The sequence below is a fragment of the Acinonyx jubatus genome, chromosome A3 (genome assembly GCF_027475565.1).
Source record: "Acinonyx jubatus isolate Ajub_Pintada_27869175 chromosome A3, VMU_Ajub_asm_v1.0, whole genome shotgun sequence".
Lineage (NCBI taxonomy): Eukaryota > Metazoa > Chordata > Mammalia > Carnivora > Felidae > Acinonyx > Acinonyx jubatus.
In genome coordinates, this window is record NC_069388.1 from 122,431,799 (window position 1) to 122,457,279 (window position 25,481).

General features: G+C 35.8%; 1 protein-coding gene across 13 annotated transcripts in view; it reads left to right on the top strand.

Annotated features, from left to right (window-relative positions):
* PUM2 (pumilio RNA binding family member 2) overlaps positions 1-25,077 on the top strand; it is a 98,584-nt gene extending 73,507 nt beyond the window's left edge. For 9 of the 13 annotated variants that reach the window (XM_053201198.1, XM_053201195.1, XM_053201201.1 and 6 more), the window contains 8 exons: positions 9,105-9,372; positions 10,438-10,567; positions 12,735-12,869; positions 18,007-18,144; positions 18,947-19,072; positions 19,312-19,433; positions 19,968-20,160; positions 21,820-25,077. In XM_053201198.1, the coding sequence (XP_053057173.1) occupies positions 9,105-9,372; positions 10,438-10,567; positions 12,735-12,869; positions 18,007-18,144; positions 18,947-19,072; positions 19,312-19,433; positions 19,968-20,160; positions 21,820-21,951 (1,244 nt within the window). In that variant the 3' untranslated portion in view covers positions 21,952-25,077. The remainder of the gene's footprint in view (positions 1-9,104; positions 9,373-10,437; positions 10,568-12,734; positions 12,870-18,006; positions 18,145-18,946; positions 19,073-19,311; positions 19,434-19,967; positions 20,161-21,819) is intronic. The other 4 variants (XM_053201197.1, XM_053201202.1, XM_027033261.2 and 1 more) reach the window with 1 other exon arrangement.
* The last annotated feature ends 404 nt before the right edge of the window (positions 25,078-25,481 follow it).

Genomic DNA, 25,481 nt, shown 5'->3' on the forward strand with positions numbered 1-25,481 from the left:
GTGTGTGTGTATTTTAGAGAGACACACACACACACACACACACACACACACACACACACACAGTGAGAGTGGGGGAGGAGCAGAGAGAGATGGAGACAGAATCTGAAGCAAGCTCCAGACTCTGAGCTGTCAGCACAGAGCCCGATGTGGGGCTTGAACTCATAGACTACAGGATCATGACCTGAGCTGAAGTCTGACACCCAATCAACTGAGCCACCCAGGCGCCCCCTCATTGACCTACTTTTATAATTTTTGTGTCTGATCAGAATTTTTACCTATTAATTTATTCAGACAACAATGACTACCTACATGCCAGACCCTTCTTGACTGGAGATAATTGTATTAAGTCAAAAAACCACTTGTTAAGTCAAACTACCCATCATCAAGTCAAACTACCCACCATCATGGAGGTAGTAGTTTTGTGTTGAATGTAGACCTGGCTACCAGAGGTTACAATGTAATGATTGTAATTCTGTTGCCTTATTGCATTTTAATTCTGTTTTATAGAAATATGATGATTCTCTCCATTAGAATTACCATCTTTCCTTCAGGGTTTTTTTGTACCAAATTTACCACACTTTATATTAGGGTTACTTCTGGGCTATTTTGGATTAGAAGCAAGAAAGGCCAGACCTTTCTCCACAACTATAAGAATGTTGAAATCTCAACAGATGTTTGGGTAATTGAATTTGAGGAGTTTTGTTTCTTTGTGTTTTATTGGTGAATGTATTCTGGGACACTTGCTACTTGTTTAAAAAATTATTTTACATTCTACTTGGATTTCTATTATTAAAGCATTATTTAGCTGTTCCAGTCAGTGTGTTCTCTGTTCAGTGTGTTAATAGGATCATACTGTTTAGAATACTGCACTTTGAAAGGGCTTATGACAGTTGTAGAGTTTTTATTTTTGTGTGTGTACATTTGGTTTGGTTTTTGGACATTAGGTTAGGTTTGTTTTTGTCTGGGTTAAATCTTTCACAGTCCGTTTGCAGTTCAGCCCTCTTCCCACCACAGTAACAGCCCCATCAAGACAGAAAACCAGTGTGCCTATAATGTTTGTCTAGGATCAGAGTTATTCTTCCTGATACTCAAGTTTATTAAGCAAACCTTAACATTGCATAAACTCACTGAGTGATCCTGATTTTAAGAGAAAAATCCCAGGTCCTACAGTTTCCATTTACCCCATTCAGGTCAGCTGGTCATGAAATTGCAACAGGAATATTTTACAAGAAATGCAGATGTAATCCATTGGTTTCTTAACTGTCACCAAAAGTATTAACCAGAGAGGAAATGAGGTCATATCTGTGAGGGTGGTTTGAGATGTGCGGGGAAGATACTTAGCACCCACATGTCCATATGAGGCAGTGAGTGAAATTCACCCCGCTACTTATGATTTTGGGGGCATAGTTTTTAAAGAGTCCTCATGTTCAGTTACAGAAGTAGTTTTCACTAAAGATTAAAGTTCAGGCAATTTTTAGAACCAAACAGAAACTAGCCTTTTTGTTAGAATAATGGGAATCAACAAGATGAGTTAGTAATAGAAATGATGTAATACTAGTCTGAAGACTATAGTTCATATGTTAAGAGCTCAGTCTGGTTATTTATTTTTTGAAGGCTTATTTTTGAGAGAGTACAAGTGGGGGTGGGGAGCACAGAGAGAGGGGGGCAGGATTTGGAGCAGGCTCTGCACTGACTGCAGCAAGCCTGATACAGGGCTTGAACTCCAGAACCATGAGATCATGACCTGAGCCAAAGTCAAGATGCTCAACGACTGAGCCACCCAGGTGCCCCTCAGTCTGTTTAAATGCTCTTTGATGAATGAGGGAAGATTATTAAATATCTTCTGTTGTGATGGTCTCCCTCTTTATATTTTTAGGAAGGTTAAGCTTAAGTAGAGGCTAAAAGGTCAGGTTACTTAATTGCATTTAGAGAAAAAATTGCAAGCAATAGAAATGGAAACAACAGATTTTTATTTTGGTTTATAGTTTACATCTAATGTTTGCTTTATGTGTGGTCGTAAGATGTACAACTTTAAGGTAACACCTGACATTTTCATGCTGTTTGCTTTTTATATTAGCCTATTAAAATGGTGTGGAAGACTACACTTTTTTTTAAATGTTTATTTTTGAGAGAAGGAGAGCTTGAATGAGGGAGGGGAAGAGAGAGAGAGACACGGAATCCGAAGCAGGCTCCAGGCTCTGAGCTGTCAGCACAGAACCCAACACTGGGCTCGAACTCACCAACCATGAGACCATGATCTGAGCCAAAGTTGGACGCTTAACTGACTGAGCCACCCAGGCACCCTGGGAGAATACACTCTTAATTAGAATCTCATTAGTTTTTAAACTCATTGAAGCCTCAATCTTTTTCCAGTAAAATTTTGTGTCTTTATATTGCAAATATATAGCTAATAATCACTAGAAAAATTTTATGTGATTTATTCCCCGTGTCACTTACGTCAAGTGTATCCCAGATTTCAGAATGTCATATGACGGGCACCTGGGTGGCTCAGTTGGTTAAGCATCTGACTTCAGCTCAGTTCATGATTTCACTGTTGTGAGTTCAAGCCCCACTTCAGGCTCTGTGCTGACAGCTAAGAGCCTGGAGCCTTCTTCAGATTCTGTCTCTGTCTCTCTGCCCTTCTCTTGCGCGGGCGCATGCACGCTCTCCCTCTCTTTCTCTCTCTCTCTCTCTCTCTCTCTCTCTCTCTCTCTCTCACTCTCTCAATATAAAATAAAACATTGTTTAAAAGTTAAAAAAAAAGAATGTAATGTCATACTGTTCTTCATGAGGTATAGTGGGGTATAATTAAAAGCTTTAAGTGAATTATCCAGGTATAATTGTTTTCCAAAAAACTCAGTCTAATTATTATTTATTCATCTTTCAATAAGGTAGCTTCGCTAAGCCTATTGTGTCACATGTGAAATGGAGATAATAGCCTTGTCCCTTGTCCTGTTGTTAAGAGTATAGCATATGTATTAGTTTTCTAGGGCTCCTGTAACAAACTACAACTAGGTGGTTTAAAACACAAATTTATTGTCTCATACTTTGAGGCTAGAAATAAAATTAAGGTGTTTTTAGGGCCATGTCATTTTGAAGACCGAAGAGGCAGTCCTTCCTTCCTAGCTTCTGGTGGTTGCTGGCAGTCCTTGGCATTCCTTGCCTATAGATGCATCACTCCCATGGCCGCCTACATAATTACATGGCATTCTCTCTGTGTGTCTGTGTCCTAATTTTCCTTCTCTTACAAGGACACCACTCATTGGGTAGGAGCCCAACCTAATCCAGTATGACCTCATTTGAACTTGGTTACATTTGCAAAGACCCTGTTTCCAAATAAAATCAAATTACAGGTACCAGGAGTTAAGAATTGAAAACTTTTTTGGGAGACTCAGTTCAACCCAGTATAGGCTGCCTTTTGGTTACCCCAAATTCCTCTTTGGCCCACGTGCAGAATACATTAATTCCAAGCCAGCATCCCCAAGAATTGTAACCCATCCTGTCGTCAGTTGAATGTCTAAAATCTCATCTAAATGACTCAAGTCTAAATCTCATCTTCTCTGTCAGGTGAGATGCCTAATGTGGTCCATCCTGGGACAAAATTCTTCTGCATCTATAGACCTATGAAACTTAAGAAATAAATCATCTGCTTCTAGAATATAGTAGTAGCACTGGCATAGGATAGACATACCCACTGCAAAAGGGAGAAATTGGAAGGAATGAAGGACTTACAGTGCCAAGCAGGTCTGAAAGCCAGCAGGGCAAATTCCATTTGTTTCAAGGCCTGAGAATAATCACCTGTGGCATGATGCTCTGTACTTCGCATCTACTGCTGCCCAACCGCTGTAGCCTTTGCATCTGTGGCTCTGCTTTCAGAGTAGTTCTTAATTCATCCCATCTCTAACGCTTTCAGGCCAGGCTGCCAGTGTTTCTGTAGATAGGAAATTCTTGAAAACATTGTTGGTCTCCCACTAATGTCAAGGGGCTGAATATCTACACCCATTGACTCTGCATTCTCAGCATTCTGTCTAGATAAGCTAAGACTTTTCCAGATCATCAAGTGCTGGTTTTCTTTTGCTTAGCAGTTCCATTTTCAGGGGTGCCTGGGTTGCTCAGTTGGTTGAGCGTCCAGCTCTTGATTACAGCTCAAGTCAGCATCTCTGGGTTCGTGGCATCAAGCCCCGTGTCAGGCTCTGTGCTGACAGCGTGGACCCTGCTTGGGATTCTCTCTCTTTGTCCCTCCCCTACTTCTGCACACATGCTGTCTCTGAAAATAAATCAATAAACTTAAAAAAACAAAACAAAACAGTTCCTTCTTCAAATTATCTTAATCTTATTTCACCATAAGCAGCCCAGACACCAGACCACACCTTTAGCACATTGTTTGGAAATCTCAGCTAAATCTCCACACCAGTTTTGCTTTCCACCCAGTTTTCCTTTTTTAACACATTTCAGTTGGGTTTCCCCGTTTCCAATAACATGTTTCTCATTTTATTCTGAGACCTCACTTGGAACATCTTTATAGCATTCATATTTCTACAAACATTGTTCATGACAACATACGTATTCTCTAAGACGGTAGCCGCTTTTGATACGTGCCTTATATCTGTCTGAGCCCTCATCAGAATTGCCTTTAATATCCACGTTTCTACCAACCCTGTCTTCAAGGCAATTTAGGCTTTTTGTGAACACCTCCAAATTCTTTCAAACTGTACCCATTGCCCAACTGCAAAGTCATTTCTTCATTTTTAGTCATTTTTTATAGTAGCACATCACTATGAGTACCAAAATCTGTGTTAGTTTCCCAGGGTTGCTGTGGCAGATTACCCCAGCTGAGTCACTTAAAATGACAAATTTGGGGGGAGGCACAATTCAACACAGTATATAGCATTTTGTGCAGAGTTCACTTCTCAGTGTCTAATAAAGAATGCCCAATAAATGTTTCCTGCCTTTTTTAAAGGACCCTCGGTGTCTAGCATACAGTATTATTTACGAATATTAAGTAATTAAATGCACTTTCTCAGGTAGGTGGAAAAAACTGATTATTTTGAACACATAAACCCTATTTAAAATGAGGTGCCAGAACTCAGGACAAAAAGGTCTGACCAATATTATCCTTTGAGGAATTAGATTGTCATTTTAGACTTTTTTCCTACCACTCTGTATCATTGATTCTTTGCCTACTGCAACTAACTGGCCATCTTCGGTTATCATCTTACCATTTCCTGAGTTTTCTAGAGCCTTGTCTTCTGAAACCAGCACTGTCTAGTAGCCTATATGTAGTCGTACCCTTTTCAGGACCCCAAATCTACTAGGATTACCATTTCTATTTGAAATTGGTAGTTAACAACCTGCTGTAAAATGAATCCCTGAATAATCTTGAATTCTAATTCATTAGCCTCTAAACTCTTCTTCAGAATAACCTTCAGAATATTTTTTTTTTTTAATAAAAATTATCCACTGAGGGTAATTCAGTAGGTTTTGAGTAAGTCTCCGGGAATCTGTATTTTCAAAAGAATACACAGGTCTGATAGGTTAAGCAGCTGCCATTCCAAATTTTCTGGACTTAGAAAAGAATGAAAAGATTAATCAGGTTTATTTATTTTGTGATTGTTACAGTTGTTACCATTGTTTTTCTTGCCCTGTGTTTTTCCCAGTAATTTTATAATCTTTTTTGTTTTTGATTAATAATAGGAAGGATTCTAACGCAATAGACTTCTCGAGGAAATTAATGAAAACTTATAAAATCATATTATTTCTACTAGGATTATTGTAAGATGCTTGCCTTCACTCGCTTGTCATGAGTGAACTTGAAAAATCCTTACACAAATAGTATGTAAAAGGCAGCACACTATTGTGTGAAGAGCTCTGTCCAAGAGTCCTGGCTGACTAGCTGCATACTGCATTTGGACCAGTGGTCTGTGACATTATAGCACAGATCTCCCTGTCCAAAATACATTCCTAGCCAAGTAGTGATTAAGAAGTGTAAATGCTAAGGGTGGATGTCAGTGATGAATTGAAGACGGTTATCCCTTTAACACATTTGGTGCAGAGACACCTCTGCTTATGGACTACCATTAGCAATGGTATGACCTAGATAGCCTATATGTGTGTTGTTTTTCATTAATTTTGGAATAATTTGAGACTTAATGGGGAAGTTGTAACACTGATACAGGAAAAAAAAATTACAGCACACCCTTTATCCACATTTTCAAAATGTTATTTTACCATGTTTGCTTTATCGTTCATTTCCTCTCTTCCTCTCCCCCTCTCTGCATATTCATTCCCCTTCATATCCAGTTTTTTTTTCCTTGATACTTTTGAAAGGAAGTTGCAGACATACTGTCTGTCCGTTACCCATTAAATATATCCATGTATGTTTTCTGAAAATAAGGAAATACTCTTTTATATAACTACAATGATCAAAGTCAGGAAACAATGATATCATACCACAATAAAAAATAAATTAGCCAACTTATTCAAACTTTGCCAGAGAGAGACTGGAGAGAGTAAGGATTAGGAAAGAGATTGATATGGGGACTCACATGACGCTTATTTGTCATGACTCTTTAATTTTCTTTAATCTTGCACTGTTTCTGTCTTTTATGACTTAAACATTTGTGAAGAGCATAAGCCAGTTTTGTAAAATGTCCCTCAATTCCAAAATAGGTTTGGATGGCATGCTTTCAATATTTAGATAACCAGATTTAAAATGTTCAGTGTATATTACAATTGGGTTTTAAATGCTTATTTAATTTGTAAAGAAAGAAAGGTACCCTGCCCTGAGTGAATTTTTTTGTTTTGTAAATGAAAATACTAAGTAGACTTCCAGAACTGAAATTTTGAGGTTTCCTTAAAACTAAAGGCAGTTACACATCATGAGGCATTTTAAGTCGGCAATGAGTGCATCAGGAGTTTGGTGTTAGGGAGCTGATAGAATATAATCAAAGAATATCTAGATATGGGAGAGATTCCTTTTAGGTATTAGAAGGTATGAAATAAAATTGGCATAGTCATTTCTGGGGGTAAGTATATATTTTGAATTTGGTGTTGAAAATCTTTAGCGCATTAAGGGTAAAGAGGTGTAGGATTGGGCCTTATGTTTGAGGTAAGGTAAGCAGTGGTGCAGAGACAATAATGAACAAGAGGAGAAGTGAACAATTAAATTAGGGTTCTTCTAGGAAATTTGTGTGAGTAATAGATTCAGAATAAGGACTCAATATTAGGCTGAGGAATTGAGAGGATGTACTCTAGCAGGATGCTTTAGTGTAAAGTGACCTCCAAGTGGCCTTTGAATGAGACTTTATAATTGTTTGTAAAAACAGACTGGAATGATATGCAGAGTATCCCTACCCTACATAAAGGTTAAAGAATTGTTAGAGAGTTGAATGGGCTAGTGAACAGTTGATAGAATTGTATAATTAGAACTAATAGTAGGGGCTAGAGGGTTAAGAGTATCAAGGAAATCAAGACAGTATTAAAACACTGAATTCTTTCACATTTTGGATTCTTTGTACAGGAACACTGGTATAGTTATATAGACCTGGCATGAATATGTGAATTTGATGTTAGTGGTTTTAGTGTATAAAATGTTCTGTTAAGTTACACATTTTTAAGAAAGATAGTCTAGAATTGAACCTTAGGCAGTTAATGTTATATAAAATATTCATGAATATTAATGTGTACCCACTATCTGTCAGACATTCTTTTAGGTACCAGGGATCTAGCTTGTAGGTGAACATAATGTTGTGGCACTTACACTGGAAAGGGGACTGGAGAGTCCTATGAATTATATGTATAATACTCTGGGTGGTGGGAATCACAACAAAAGCTAGGGCATTGGGGACTGAAAGTAAAAGAGGAACGTTTTAAAGCAGTTCACTCTCCAGGATTACAGTTGTCTTTTTTCCTTGTGCCTGTAACTCTTTTTGCCATTCAGTGCCTCTGTATAACTTCACAACTTTGCACTGACAGTGTGTCCTTGGCATCATCTCTGCCCTGTGGTCTGGATTGTATATATAGCACTCCTCTACTTAGAGATGGTATATAATAGCTTAAAGCTGATGGTAGATTCTGTTTATCTGAGCAACTATATTTGCACGTTACGGTTTTCTATACATTTTTCTTTTTTAAAAGGACACTGTCAAGTACTTTTAAATGAACTTTTGTAATAACAATTTCCTGCTTGTATTTTTTGTTTGTTTCTATTGACTGCCCTTTAATTTTCTTGTTTGGAATGGGATATAATAAGTTAAAGAGGCTTTTTATGTGTCTCAAATGATCAACATTAAAGCTCTAGGAAAAATACATTTTATTTCTAGTTCTTGTCAGTAAAATAATAGCATTTTATGGAGAGTATTGCTTTAAAATTTTTAAAATACTTTAAGATGTAATGGATTTATTTTCTTTAAGAAATGGTTTTTTTGTGGCTTCTGGCTGGCTCAGTCAGTAGAGCATGCAACTCTTGATCTCAGGGTCATGAGTTTGAGCCCCATGTTGTGTGTAGAGTTTACTTTTTTAAAAATCCGTTTTTCTTTACATAGAGGTATATGTATTACCTAATGCATTTTTAAAAATACAGTCCAAAAAAGTACAAATTTAGCCCTCAGTGTTCCATGAACACTGCAAGTAAATTTCAGCCCAACTGTATTTCAGTGGCTTCAAATCTGAGTTTGCTTAGCTATTTGTAACCTTGTTAATAAACTGGAAATTTTGTTGGTAGTTTTAGTATTCTGGTATTGATATTAGTATGTGTGACATTACTTGCTATAATTATGTTTTAAACTAAGCTTCCAAGAACAAATACAACTTTTAAATATGATATTAGGTGTTATGATTATGATTGAAACTAAACTGCCAAGAAAAAATACAGGTTTATTTTTCTCATCTTTTCTAGTCTTTTTTATCCCCCAGATCCTGTAGTCACACACAATAAGTAAATGTGTGAGATTTTCCCTCCAGTTTCAATTTCCTGTTAAAACATATAGGAATTAGTGGTCAGTGGAGTGGTTATTTCTTTATTGATTGAATTTTAGTGTAAGTAACTCTTATTTGGGGAATGGCCTTGTCAAAAATATTTGCTGACCACAGCTGCTTTGTTGTAGGAGGCCTGACAAATGGTAGTGGTCGATATATCTCTGCAGCGCCTGGAGCAGAAGCAAAATACCGGAGTGCTTCAAGCACTTCCAGTCTGTTCAGCTCCAGCAGCCAGCTCTTTCCTCCTTCCCGGCTTCGGTATAATAGGTCTGATATTATGCCTTCCGGCCGAAGTAGATTATTGGAAGATTTCAGAAACAACCGCTTCCCAAACCTTCAACTTAGAGACTTGATTGGGCACATAGTTGAGTTTTCTCAAGACCAGCACGGTTCTAGGTAAGTGATTATGGTTTAGGATACTGAACACTGTATTTTTGCTTTGAAAATTACTGCCTTAGAGGAGTCTAAAATTTTCTTGACTGGGATCATTTAAGGAAATTTTTACAGAATAAAGGCCCAGTAATGGATTTCTTCTTCGCTATTAGGACATATGATAAAAATAAAGGTTTTTTAATTATTTATGGTTTCCCAGTTTTCTATAATGAGAATACTTTTATAATGAAAATATAGGAGTGCTCTTTTTTTGGGTTATTTTTATTACATTGATTCTGAAAACACTCAACTTTAATTTTCCTTTGAAAAGAATGCTCTGAATTACATTTGTGGATGTAAATGTCCCTGATGTAGACTTGTCTAAAAAAAAATTTTTAAAAGAAGGTTAAATGCTTTTGTGTTTGTATTTGTATAGATTTGTATTTGATGTGATATGTCTTAAGTTGAAACATTTCACTTTTCTTTTAGAAGAATTTGGTGACTTTGTACATTAAACATAATGTTCTCTTATAGTACTTAAGGTACATGTAAATTAGTGTTCTCAAGATAGAACACAAAAAGGAAAATAGAATTGTAACACATTTATTAAATTTAATTATTATTTCCTTTTATAGTTTTATTTTATCTCCCTAAAGTTGAAAATTCCTTAAGAGTAGCACATGAACCTTGTGTCATTCACAATGGCTAGGAATTCATTTGTGTTTGATGAATTTATTTCTAAGGGTTTCTTTCATTAGGCTCTAAACTTAAATATTTAATACTATTATGAAAAATGTGTGAATAACCAGTAAAATCTAGTTTTCTTCATTGATTATAATGCAGATTATAATATATCCAAATGTCTGTCTAATAGTTAGTTTAAATTAAGGCATTATAAAGAAATGCTTCATAGCTTTTGCCTTTTTTGCTTTAAATTTGCTGTTCACAGTATTAAATGTGTTAGTACTATTCCTGGAAGTAATTTTATGTGTATATACGTGGGGGTGTGTGATACTCAAGTCAGATACAGATTTTGCAGGAGCTTATTTTCAATGTGCTGTGATGACATATAAAATGTTTCCTATACAGATTCATACAACAAAAACTAGAGAGAGCTACTCCAGCTGAGCGACAGATGGTATTTAATGAAATTCTACAAGCAGCCTATCAATTAATGACAGATGTTTTTGGAAACTATGTTATACAGAAATTTTTTGAGGTAAGCACATATACATATTTGTACATCCAACTGTATTGCTGAATGTGTAGAAAAGTTCAGAAAGTTGGGTAAGAGTCATTTTCATATAAAAATATATGCACTTGGGAAAAAATATTTTGCAAAGTATGTATCTGACAAAGATTTCATATCCAGAATATATAAAGAACTCCTAAAACTCAACAAGAGGAAGACAACTCTATTAAAAAATGGACAGGAGAGGGGTACCTGGGTTGCCCAGTTGGTTGAGCATCTGACTTGGGCTCAGGTCATAATCTCGCGGTTTGTGAGTTTGAGCCCCACATTGGGCTCCATGCTGTTAACTTCGTTCCCGCTTTGGATCCTCTGTCCCCCTTCCTCTGCCCGTACAGAGAGAGCTTGTACTCTCTCAAAGATAAACATTAAAATAATGTAACAGACAGGAGGAGCACCTGGCTGGCTCAGTTGGTGGAGCATGTGACTCTTGATCTCAGGGTTGTGGGTTTGAGCCCCATGTATAGAGATTACTTTCAAAAAGAAAACAAAAAAGAAAAGAAAAAACAAAAAAGAAAAATGGACAGAGGACCTGAATAGACATTTCTCCTCAGAAGATATACATGTAGCCAAGAAGCACATGAAAAGAAGCTCAGCATCCTTAGTCATTAGGGAAACGCAGATCAAAACCACAGTGAGATTCTACGCTACATCTACTAGGATGGCTTTAGAGGGCCGAGGGGAATAACAAATGTTGGTGGAGATTTGGAGAAATTGGAACCTCATACGTTGTTGGTAGTAATGTAAAATGGTGCAGCTGTTGTGAAAAAGTTTGGCAGTTCCTTCAAACTTTTCTTTTTTTGAGAGAGAGCACGTGTGAGCAGGGAAAGGGACAGAGGGGAGAGAGAGAATCCCATGCAGGCTCCATGCCCAGTGGAGGTGGCATGAGGCTCAGTCTCATGACCTTGAGATCATGACTTGAGCCCAAATGAAGAGCTGGACACTTACCCACCTGAGCCACCCAGGCACCTCGGCAGTTCCTTAAAAAAAAAAAAAAAACTAAACATAAAAATTATCTTACAACCCAGCAATTCCACTCCTGTATACCCAAAAGAATTGAAAACAAGGACTCAAACACCATTTGTTTCCGCATTATTCACAGTAGCCAAAAGGTGGGAACAACCTATATGTCCAACAGATGAATCGATAAATGTGGTATATGCATACAATAAGAATGTTATTCAGCCATGAGGAATAAAGTTCTGTTACGTGCTACATCATGGATGAAGCTAAGTAAAATAAACCAGATGTAAAAGGACAAACATCATAGTGTTTTTCTTATAGGAGATAGCTAGAACAGCCAAATTGATAGGGGCATAAAGTAGATTAGGGTTTTCCAGGTGCTGAGGGGGGGGTGGGGGAGTGGGGGGGGGTTACTGCTTAATGTATGCAGTGTTTCTGTTTGAGGCAACGGGAATGATTTGGAAACAGTTTGTAGTGATAATTGCACAACATTATGAATTAATGCCATTGAATTATGCACTTAAAAATGGTTAAAATGACATTTTATGCTATATATTTTATCACAAAAATATTTTTAAAATATATGGGCCTACTTTAAATGAGAAGTTTAGTAGTAATCTGATTAATATTTGAAAATATAAAGCATTGAGAGTAAATCTTAGATGAAGAAATTAGTGGTAATAGTATAGTCTTTATTTACACTTGTTAGATGTGTCATGTATTTTGTATTTTATCTAATTTTCAGTTTACAACTAAGTATCTCTGTTTTAGTTTTACTTAAGTTTGCTTCATAGTTACATCAGAATATAGTTTGTCTGAATGTAATTTGGTCTGAATGCATGGTCAGAAGTTCATTACGTTAAAGATGAGGGGATTTTATTTGTTTAAAATGAAATGTAATGCTGTTTACTTTAAAAGAATTACAGGTGATTAATATATTAGTAAAAAGGAAATTTTAGATAATGAGATTTAACCCCCCCATAAAAGTAGTGCAGTTGTTTCAGGCAGTTCTGGATTTATCTTAATTAGCTTTTACCTAAGTCCTCTTCCCTACATGATTACAAATTGTGATATTTTAAAAATAGAATGAATAGGCCGCAAACAGTGGGTTATTCAGGTTTAGCAAAATTAATATAATGGTTATTTTTATTAATACTGATTTCTTTTCTATCAGTTTGGGAGTTTGGATCAAAAATTAGCTCTCGCCACTCGTATTCGTGGGCATGTTCTGCCTTTAGCCTTGCAGATGTATGGCTGTCGTGTTATCCAGAAAGCTCTGGAGTCTATTTCATCTGACCAGCAGGTAATTGTAAGTTAAGACAAACTTTTTGTATTTTATTCAGTTTTTAAATTATTACTTTATATTTCCCCAATTAGAATAAAATACTTTAAATAACCTGTCTCAAACAGTACGTTTTAATTACATATTATACTATAGATCTTTGATCTGTCTGTCCTCTTCATTCTCTTCAACATCTCTTCGTCTTTAAATGAAGATAATTTGAGGGCCTGCTGTGTGGGAAGCAAAATGCTACACTTGCTTATTTGATTCCCTGTAGTATCAGGAATACCTTTATTGTTTCCAAAATGTATTTGGATTGTACCACTTCTTTTTTTTTTTTTTAACTTTTTTTAAATGTTTGTTTATTTTTGAGAGAGAGACAGAGACAGACACAGAATCCAAAGCAGGCTCCAGTCTCTGAGCTGTCCGAGCCCGTCGCAGGGCTCAAACCTATGAACTGGGAGATCATGACCTGAGCTGAAGTCGGACACTTAACCAACTGTGCCACCCAGGCGCCCCAGATTGTACTACATTTATAACCACAAGAATAAAATTTTCTTTTTTCAATACAGTGCTTTTTTTTTTTTAATTCCAGTTCACATAAAAACATAACGCTTCACAATTTGTGTGTCATCCTTGCACAGAGGCTATACTAGTCGTTGTACCATTCCACTTTTTTTTTTTTTTTTTAAATGTTTGTGTTTGAGAGAGAGCATGAGTTGGGCAGGATCAGAGAGAAAGGGAGACACAGAATCTGAAGCCAGCTCCAAACTCTGAGCTGTCAGCATAGAGCCTGATGTGGGGTTCGAACTCATGAATCATGAGGTCATGACCTGAGCTGAAGTTGGATGCTTAACCAACTGAGCCACTCAGGTGCCCCTGTACCATTCCACTTTTTTTTTTTTTTATTTTAATGTTTATTCATATTTGAGAGAGAGAGAGTGTGAAAGTGAGCACAGGGGAGAGGCAGACACAGAATCTGAACTGGGCTCCAGGCTCTGAGCTGTCAGCATAGAGCCCGACACGGGGCTCAAATTTAGAAGCTGTGAGATCATGACCTGAGCCGGAGTTGAATGCTTAACTGATTGAGCCACCCAGGTGCCCCACCATTCCACTTTTAGTGTACATGCTGCTGAAGCAAGCACAGGTAAAAAAATTTTGTTTTATTTTTTCCATAAATCATGAATAAGACATTTTAATGAGAAAAAAAAATCTTAATCTTATGTTTCTATTCTAAGACACTCAAAACTAGTTTTCCCTGCCTATCCTTTTTTTGTTTTTTTGTTTTTTTTTTACTTTTTTTTTTTTTAACGTTTATTTATTTTTTGAGAGACAGAGAGGGACAGAGCATGAGCGGGGAAGGGGCAGGGAGAGAGGGAGTCACAGAATCCAAAGCAGGCTTCAGTCTCCGAGCTGTCAGCACAGAGCCCAACCCGGGGCTTGAACTCACGAACTGTGAGATCATGACCTGAGCCGAAGTTGGACATTTAACCGACTGAGCCACCCAGGCACCCCTCTGCCTGTCCCTTTTAGCTGCAACTTTATTTATAACATGCAAGAAAGACCAGTTTAAAGATTTTTTTTTTTAAAGCGTAAACCTTTTTTTTTTTAAAAGGTTAAACAGCCAGGCTAGCAAAAAGGTACTCAATACATACTTTCCTTATATCAAACAAGCTAATATTTTAGTACAGTGTAACTACACAAAATGTATAAAATAGAGATATGTTCACAAAGGAAACACTATAGGCTCAGAACAGATTTGAAAAAACATGCTATTCTCATTGGTTATAGTAACTCTAAAATGATTGTAATGTTGAATCGGACTTAGTTTACAAAAAAGTCACACACACACACAAAATATATATGTATATGTACATATGTATATATATAAAGTCCCCAAGAACTATGGTTCCTGTAAAATACTAATAGCCAGGTACTAGTGTATAAATTTGAAGTTCTGGGGTTCCAGGGTGGCTCAGTCGGTTAAGCATCCAACTTCGGCTCAGGTCATGATCTCATGGTCCGTGAGTTCAAGCCCCGCGTCGGGCTCTGTGCTGACAGCTTGGAGCCTGAAGCCCGCTTCAGATTCTGTGTCTCCGTCTCTCTCTGCCCCTCCCCCATCCATGCTCTGTCTCTCTCTGTCTCAAAAATAAATAAACATTAAAAAAAATTAAAAAATAAAATAAAATGTGAAGTTCTGACATTGTATTCATTTTTAGGAAATAAAAGAAAATCCAAAACCATTTTCATTACTGTTGAAAGTCAGATATTGCTAATAAGTAACTTAGCTATGGCCACTGTCAACTATGTACAGCTATATTTAAATTGAGCGGACAAGTGGATACAAAGCTTGTCAACTGGGGACTGGCACAGTTAAGAGAACTGTACGGGGTCTAGGAGAGGTCTGAGGACGTGAAACCACCCATCTACATAATTCACATTTCTGCCCCAGCATTACTCTCCCCCATAAGGTTTCACAAAATGCCAGTGCCCAGCAGGAATCATAATGCTACAAGGTAAGAGTTTTCCCAGACTTCTTTGATGTTGGCCTATAGGAGAATATTAAGCATGCATCAGCTAAACAAAGCAGTCAACCCACCCATCTGGAAAACTGTGGTGCACGGTTTCCTTCCATTCTGGTTGTACTAGAAAGTACTCCAGTTTTTAAATGGAGCCAGATTTATATGTTAGCTCTGTAAAATATTGAGCTACTGTAGCAGCAAATATGAAAGTACAGAAACAAAACCAGTTTTATTTAAAAATTTATTTCTGTGACCTTAAAACAATCTTTTCCTTCTTATCTGCTTCCTGTAACCAGACATCAGTTTCTTCAAAGGATAAAAAATTTAAAGCCAGTTGCATTCTATATGCCAATTAGAAATTATACACATAAAGTTCTTAAAACTTTCATTCAATAGGAAATTAACCTAAGAATTCTGTTAACAAGATTCACGATTCTTTAAAGAGAAAAGAGAACACCTGTAAATGGGAATATATCAAATTTTTGGATGGAAGAAGTCTTATTTTAAATCAAAAAAGGACTGATGTAATTCCAGTCATACTCTGGGAATCTTTTGGTAATTCATCAAAATAATTTTTAAAATTATTTGAAATAGACAAGAATATTAAGAGTTTGAGAGTAAATGCTGATCTGCTAGATTTTTTAAAATAAATTGTGAAGCATCACTAATTAGTGTGGGTTTCACGTGAAATTAAGCAGACCTTAGGAATTAAATTTATAACCCTAAATAGATCACTATTTTCTATATAACTAGCTTATGTATTACAATGACACATAGAGTAAAGGAAATAATTGTTTCTTTAAAGGTATCAGTAATTAGTAAATTTGGAAAGAGATCAGCTTTGATTCTCCACCCACATATATTATTGTATAATAAATCCCAGAATTAAAAACAGTCATAACATGTATGGATGAATATGTTTGTATGTGTGCATTAATCACACCATTGAAAATTTGTGAGAAAATAGCATTACTCTGGAGGAAATCCTGAGTTTTAGAATAATTGAAGATATGTCACAATGGAACAAGATGAACAGATTTTGATTATTGTAGATGCTTACACAAATGCTTGATCCTAAGTCTCAAACTGGTATAGATAAAGATATTTTGGGCATGCCAGGGTGGCTCAGTTGGTTGAGCTTTCAACTTCTGCTCAGGTCATGATCTCGCTGTGCCCTGTGATGGGCTCTATTATGACAGCTCAGAGCCTGGAGCCTGCTTCGGATTCTGTGTCTCCCTCTCCCTTTCTCTCCCCCTCCCTTGCTCATGCTCTGTCTTTCTTTCTCTCTCTCAGAAATGAATAAACGTTAAAAAAAAAAATTTTTTTTTTAAATAAAGATATTTTAAAGAATGAGATCTTGTCAATTGCAGTAACATGGATCAACCTAGAGGGTATTATACTAAGTGAAATCAGTCAGAGAAAGGACAAATACTGTACCTATGATTCCAGTTATATGTGGAATCTGATAAACAGAACAACAGACTCTCAACTACAGAGAACAAGTTCTTGTGTGGATAGCAGGATGGGGAGGCAATAGGTGAAAGGGATTAAGAAGTGTAAACTTCCGGTTATAAAATTTAAGTCACAGAGATGAAAAGTGCACCATAGGGATTATAGTCAATAATGTAATAACGTTGTATGGTGACTATACCTTATTGTGGTGCACATTGTGCAATGTGTATGATTGTTTAATCACTGTTGCACACCTGAAACTAATATAACATTGTTGGTTACACTTAATAAGTAAATAATAAAGACTTTAAATGTCTTTAATACTTAAAAATATAAAGCACTGGGAATAAGCCTTAGAGAAACCTATTAATGGTATTGTTTGGATTGTAAACTAAGTAACATTTTATTTTGTTATTTAGTTTATAGTTAAACATCTGTGTTGTATTTTGGCTTAACAGAATTTCTCTACAGTTATTCAGTAGGTAGTAGGTAACTGGGAGTAGTAGGTAGCTGGGAGTTCTTTGGGTGAGAAAGATTGTAAATGTGAAAACCTTACGAGTAAGCAAAGAAATACACATGAAAGGGTCATTTTTCCTGGTTAAATGAACAAAAATCTAAAATTTCCCAAAGATTTGTCCCTGAAGAAAGTATCACATAATAAAGAAAAGTTATATTAAATGAGTTCTTTAATATAAGCTCATTAAAAAAAGAATTAAAATGTCTGATTTCTTCCTATCATTGAGATAATATGTGAAAGTCACATAGCCCTTAAGTGCTCAATTCCTTACCCTTTCCCATGCACTTAATAGACTCATGTAGGTATTAAAAATTATTTGAAGGAAAGGGAGTGCTAAGCAGAGAAAAAGTATAGAATTTGGAATTATTTGTATATGTATATTATAGTCAGCTGAGAAAGTTGTGTGGAAGGTATACAAAGTGAAGAAAGTCATTTAAATATGGCAGGTTCAGGATCCCTAGGTTATTTTTTAACAAGTGTCATTTACATTGCAGTCCTACGAAATGTTTTGGTAACCATCTCAATTTCTGTTTGGAGGGGCAGGGAGTATGGATTTTAAACTTTGATATCTAAAATATTGCCGACACATTTTTGAGTATACTTTTGTACTCTTTCTAATCCTGTTAACATTTCTTGATGAGGTAATTTTTTAAATGTCATCTTCTCTTTGCAGAGTGAAATGGTAAAGGAGCTAGATGGTCATGTACTCAAATGTGTGAAAGATCAGAATGGAAACCATGTTGTACAAAAATGTATTGAATGTGTTCAGCCACAGTCACTACAGTTCATCATTGATGCTTTCAAAGGACAAGTAAGGTTTATTTTTGTCTTCTAATTAGCAGGGCATTCTTTTAGCATTGGAGTGTTAACACATTTTTCCTAAGTCACAAGATTATAATACCCAGTAATGACAGACAAAAATAGGAGACAAAACTGAATGTACAGTGATTTCTGCCTCTTTAATAGAGTGCGTCAATAGATAGCTTCATTTTTTTGAAGCTGAAATATGTGGAAATAAGAGTTCAGTTGTATTACTTTGTTTTGTTTTTAATTTTTTTTTTTTAATCTTTATTTCTGAGCAAGAGAGAGAGTGTTAGCAAGGGAGGGGCAGAGAGAGGGAGACACAGAATTCAAAGCAGGCTTCAGGCTTGGAGCTGTCATCACAGAGGCCAATGCAGGGCTTGCACTCATTATCCGTGAAATCGTGACCTGAAGTCACACCCTTAACCAACTGAGCCACCCAGGCACCCCATCAATTGTATTACTTTGGGATCACAGCTATTAGAATTAGAAACCCAACAGTGTTCTCCAGATTTTCGGGGAGAAGTAAAGGAGGGAAGAAGACTTAAGACTGTACAGTAAAACACAGAAAATAAATATCAATTAGTAACTAATACATATCTGGTAGGTTCCTTTTGATCAAAATATCTGTTAGCTCCTGAATTGAGCACCTCACTTTCCAGTCTTTACCAATAGGATGGTAGTCATATTAGAGGTGACTCCCCACCCTTCTATTTTAGATTAATTCAGCATGTCATCAAAAACCTGTCTGCCTCATAGAACTTTCCAGAAATGCCAGATAAAGTAAATGTATTTCTTGCACTTGTCTTAAGGTGTTTGTACTTTCAACTCATCCTTACGGCTGCAGAGTGATCCAGCGCATCCTCGAGCATTGCACTGCAGAGCAGACTTTACCTATCTTAGAGGAACTCCACCAACATACAGAGCAGTTGGTACAGGTATGAACTCCGTAATAGTTGTCAATGTTTATGTGTTTCTGACAGTGGTTCAGAATATAGGAAAATGTAATTTTTCCTAAATTGACACACTGTAAAAACACACAGTAAGACAAAAAAGCTTGGTGTATTCTCCTGACTATATACTACTGGATCTTTAGAAAAATAGTATCTTTTTAAAGAATAGTCATTATTTTTAAGGGGTGACTTAAGGAAAGTAATTTTTAAACATCTGTACTTAGGATCAGTATGGCAATTACGTTATTCAGCATGTCTTGGAACACGGTCGACCTGAAGACAAAAGCAAAATTGTTTCTGAAATCCGAGGAAAAGTCTTAGCCCTGAGTCAACACAAATTTGCCAGGTATTGCAATATTTTCTAATTCCAAGGGTCAGTTCTTTCAGCTCTTTTATTAGTAAACAAATGCATGTAGAATATGACATTCAAATATAATGTTTCTTTTAGTAGAGGGAAAAAGCACATACAGACTATTCCTTTTATTCTTGAAGACTCCTCATGACAAATCCATCTGCCTATGTATATTCCATTTTTGAAGTCTGTATTCAGAAAATGATTGGTCTCCCCAAACCTATAAATGCAAATTAGTTTAGTGCTTGTTAATGAAAGTCTCAGACCTTACTAATGGCTTAGTCTCTAGTTTCCTCTTTGTAATTTTAATTTTAAGAGGCATGTAATTACACTTGTGAATATCCAGTATGGGTTCCTCTATAATACTAGTTCTTTTTTGTTTGTTTGTTTTTGAAAGTAAAGGGTAAGAGAATACCATCTTCACTCTTTTGTCTTCCAATGTGTTAAGCAAGTTCTTTTAAAACCAAGGGAAATTTACTATAAAGGAAAAAGTAACAAAATTTTTTGTGTATATACTTGAATTTTTAGCAATGTAGTAGAAAAGTGTGTTACCCATGCCTCCCGTGCCGAGAGAGCTTTACTGATTGATGAAGTTTGCTGCCAGAATGATGGTGCTCACAGTGCCTTATACACCATGATGAAGGACCAGTATGCCAATTACGTGGTTCAGAAGATGATTGATATGGCTGAACCTGCCCAGAGAAAGATAATTATGCATAAGGTAATACAGCTTATAGCATTTAAAATAGATGATTCAATTTGTGTGACTTTCAGGATACAATTTTAACTTCCTAGGTTTTAATTTCCTCATGTGATGTAACTGGAGAAAAAAATCTAAAATCAATGGATAACCTTTGACAAATGTAGGTATGGTGTACCCTTTTATTAAAATTCTTAAAGTAATCTCAATAAAATCAAATTTATTTCTCATCTATTTAATGCCTTTAGCATTGCCCATCCCCATCTTATTGAGATATATTTGATTTGCCATGATACATGGGTTGAACATTGATTTTAAAATCTAATTAGGTTTTCTCACTAATGTAATGCAGTTTTCTAAAGTGAATTTGGGTTTTTTTTTTTGTTTTGTTTTGTTTTTTTATCTCTGTCTTCTCTCTAGAATCTAGCTCATAAATTTCCATAGGAAAACTTACTGTTAAAATGAACACTAGATGTGGGGGTTCTGTGTGGCTCATTCGGAAACTTGATTCTGGCTGTGGTCATGATGTCACAGTTCATGGGATCCAGCCCTGCATTGGGCTCTGTGGTAACAGCACAGAGCCTGCTTGGGATTATCCCTCTCCCTCTGCCCCTTCCCTGGTCATACATGTGCTCGCTTGCTCACTCACTCCAAAGAGAAACTTAAAAGAAAACAAAACAAAACAAAAAAAAAAAAAAAAAAAAACCCACTGGAAGAAATACTATATATATACTCCACGTTTTTGTAAATTTATTCATTAAGAAACCGGGGACAGATACATAAGTTCTTTGGACCTCTTGTCGTATAGAGAGAAGTAGATCATAATTTTTTTTTACCTTTTTAAAATTTAATATTTCTGCTTAAAAGTATATACATAGAAAAATTGTCAGTCTTCTTTTTAACAATTACATTAACCACTATCATCTTTATGACATTTGGATTGTTTCCAGGTTTTTAACTGTCATAAGCAGTGCTGTATGTGAATGTCTTTGCGTGATTAACTGTTTTGTAGGATAAATTCCTAGATGTGGAATTGTGGGGCAAAGTATGTAAACATTTTACATGTTGATAGACACAGCCAGGTTTTGCTTTAAAAAAATCTGTACATGTTTGCACATCTATCCAAGATATAATAAGAATGCCTGTTTTGCCATCATCTCATCAATACCAGTTGTTATTTATAAAGTTTTTGCCAGTCTGTGTGGAAGATAATGATATGATTCTAATGAGTAGTTTCATTTACATTTTAAAAACTATTAGTGAGATTTTGAACAATTTAAAATCACACATCACACATCTGATTGCTCATTTATGTCTTTTGCTCTATTTTCCCTATTGAATTTTTGTCTCCAACTTAAGCTAGAAAATTCTGCCTTCATCAACTTTTAAAGAACTCAATAACTCACTAGTGATGCTTCCCTGCTATGTTTGGAGCCCCGTCTACTATTTGCATATGTAACAGTTTAGAAGTAGTGGTTTGTTTATTCATTGGACAGTTTTGAGAGTATAATTGGAGAGATTGAGTAGGATGAACTACTTTTGAAAACAACTTTTCTTTAAAGGATTTGTATATTAAAATTCCAGTTATTCTTTCTAAGTCACCCAGATTTAGGAGTGCTTTTTTAAGAAGCCAGAAACCAAAGTCACTTAGATTTACTAAGCAGATTATTTATTTTTCAGATTCGACCTCACATTACTACTTTGCGCAAATACACATATGGGAAGCATATACTGGCCAAGTTGGAAAAATATTATTTGAAAAATAGCCCAGATCTAGGGCCTATTGGAGGACCACCAAATGGAATGCTGTAAAGGAAAGAGAAAGAAGATGATGTAACCATGTGAAAAGAATGTTTCTTTTGTGAATTATCAAAACACAACTCAACTATGAATCTTCAAATTTTTTTTTAAAGCAAAACTATTTATTGACTTTATTCATCCATTTGTAAATTTTTTAAGGTTCTTGTGTATATTTGGGGGGTGGGGGTGGTGAATTATAAATTATATTCAGCCCTGAGTGGAGACCTATCAGATTGGATTGCTGGCAAAGCACAGAATGCCTGTATATGATGTAACTATCAAAAAAAAAAGCTGTCACATATTTTGTAAATTTTTACCTTGTAAAGTCACAAAAAATAGTTTTTAAAGGAAAAAGTACAGTATTCTTTTAATAAACTGGCTTGCAGTCTGGTAGGTCTACGGACCCCATAGCACAACAGGTTTATAGAGATGTATATAGAAATATAGTCCTTATTTTTTTTTTTTTGTCCTTTGTGTGAAGCCTTTTATAACCAATTAACAATCAACTGCATAAATATTATTAATATTTTAAAAAGAAAGTTAAGTTGTATTTTGGTAATTCACAAACTATCATGCAAATAAAATCTCCGCAAGTAAGTTAAGAATTAAATGATTTGAGATGAAAGAACTTACATTATTTACAATGGATATGGTTTTAATACAAATACTGCCCTAAAATGTCTCTGGCAATGTACAGAAGTATTGTATATACTTACATATGTAATTGTTGTAAGAGGTAAGAAAAAAAATCATGGTGACACTTCCATTCAGTTAAGTGCACTAAATGAAAAGTTAAGTCCCATTTTAACTTTTCAGTTTGGTTTGCAATCTGAGAAAGAGTAGAAATTTGTATATTGTTTTGCTTATAGGATTACAAGGACATGTTGAGGAAGTGTTGAGCTTTATTTTGCTTTTTCATAGTAGACTTTGCAAAAGTAGGAACCAGATAGAGGTGAAAAGGGGCCACTGAAAAGTGAATTTGATAGCTCAACATTTAAGCATGACTACATATTCAGATAGCTTTTTTTGCTTCCTATAAATATATGCATTGTGTGTGTAGTAATAGATGTAAGTTTACACTTTAAAAGCAAATCTTGTTTCAATGTTTATTACAAAAGCCTTGCTAATTTAGTAGTGATGCTTTCCTTGGTTGTACAGGTGTACATTTGTAAACCTTCATGCTGTAAATGGAATTTGTTTTATCTCTTTGGGAAACATTTGCATTTTAGTGTACATTTATGTCCCTGCCCTATTTGACCTGGCATATAGTGTTGTATAATGTAAATTTATTTCTCCAAATCGAGAGTGATTTTTTAAAAATTTTTTATCTTTATATGGTTTCAGAAGTATGAACCAGCTTTCTTTTTATTATTGTGGGAAACATTTTCTTTTATAACATAGTTGTTGACTCTGTTAATATGGACATACTAGGATTTGGATCACTTTCAAGAAGTCAGGGTATTGTGCATAATAGAAAGTATTGGACTGAGATTTTTGGTTACCATGGAGGCCAATGCTTTTTCCATCTTATTAAATGTGATGTGACTTTTTTCTTTGTACAGAAGAGTACTGTATTTTTGAATAGCCTATTCCCAAGTAAGAGCAAATCTGTATGATAACATTTTTTTCTCTGGACATAGGACATAACAGTAACATGATGTACATTTACAAGCGGCCTTATGTACATTTCCCAACAATCTTTTTAAGGCAAAATTGTGACCATATGTGTATAATTAAAATCGTTTTTAATCCTTTGCCTATGAAAATATTTTGGAAAAAAAACTTGCTTTGTATATTCAGTTTCTGAAAGATAAAGAAAGTGCTTTGTATTTTGTTGAAGTCAGTATTTTGTATAAAACCATTTATGTTGACCCACTTCTGTTTAGTGCTAACAACTAATGAACCATGCTATCTCTTTTGATTGAACATGTAAAGGATTTTTTTATTAGAAGTCTGCAGAAGAAAAGCATTCTTCTGAGCACAATATTGAATATAAAGGTTTTATCACTTAGCTGTTCTTATCATGAACCTAAAAATAATGGCATAAAGTTTGGGGTGCCAGGCATACTTTTTCATGTTTGACTTTGAGTTATTCTAGTTTTCTAACCCAACATTCCATGTTGAGTCCATTAAATCCAACCACTTGTCACTGTCCCCTCTCATAGTCCTTCTGGTTCATCAGCATGTCCCAGTCAACAGTGGCAGTGCTTCCCCCCCCCGCCCCCCCATACGAAGCTGCTCTTTTCCCGTCCTACTTTGTTTTGCCAGCCTCAGAGTGTCTTGGCCCTGTGTCGAACTTTTGCTCCCAGTATCCACTCACAGTCGTGAGCTGATCATGATCCAAATCGTCCTTGTTGGAGATTGATAGTGACTTTCCTGGATTTGCACAGTTGAATTCCTGGCTTTCCTTTGTCCTGCAAACTTAGAAAGTCTTGGGGATAGCTGGGAAACTGAACCTTCTTCTTGGGGTTTTGATGTTCCCATGTATCCCAGGGTTGACAACCCAATCTTCCCAATACTTTGGGGCCTATTCTAGAAAAATATCTGTTATTCTAGAAATTTTACAGTCTGCCATTTTGGTGCCCACCTCTCTGATTCCACCATTCAATAAGTTGGCATGGAGTTTTGCTAAACTCTGACATTTCAGAATAAAGAAACTTTAATTGGGCAGAACCACTTAGACTTCACTCTTGAGTGTCTCCTTTTGATAATGGATTGTTTCTGGACCAGTTTGTCTAAGTCCTGGCTCTTCTTGGTTCATATGAAATAATGTTATCTTCACTTTGTATATTATGTATAAATTAGAAAATGAAAAATGTGTGAATAACATTGTATGAAATAAACCTGGTCTTGTGTTTTTCTCTAGATAAAATACCCTTCTGTACCTCAATTATAATTCAGATTGCCCATTCAAGTTTACTCTGATTTAAGGAAAAGAAAATATTTTTATCCCATGGATGCTAATCTGGGGCTACTGATTACTCTGATGATATTCGTGTCTTTGATTAGTATTCAGGATCTCTAATTACATAGAGTGATTACACACTTCATAGGATGAAACTTTTAGCCTGTTTACTTGATAAAATGATACTTCTTCAAGGTTGTTTTCAGGATTAAATTAAATCACTTATCTTTACCCATAGGTGTTTGTTTCCTTTCCACATGAACTTTTAGAAACAGTGTTGTTTAAAGGAGAAGTGCAGTTTGCGTTCAGGCATGGAGTTGGAATTTACCTGGTGATTCATAAACTTTGTGAACTTGTGTGTGTGTTAACTGATCTAAGACTCAATGCCACATCTGTACCATGGGTAGTACTACTTAGGTCACTGATTTTAAGAATTGAGAATATCTTAGATAGATACATAGAACCCAATTCTCAACTAATGCTACTACTGTTTCCATTCCCCTCTCCCTTCTATAGCTGTTTATTTTAAGCCATGCAGATAATTTGATAGAATCCAGAGCGGAGGTCTACATAAAAATACATGGGAAAAGGAATTTTCATCATGCACATTGTGCCAGTTTTAATTGTATCTTCGTCT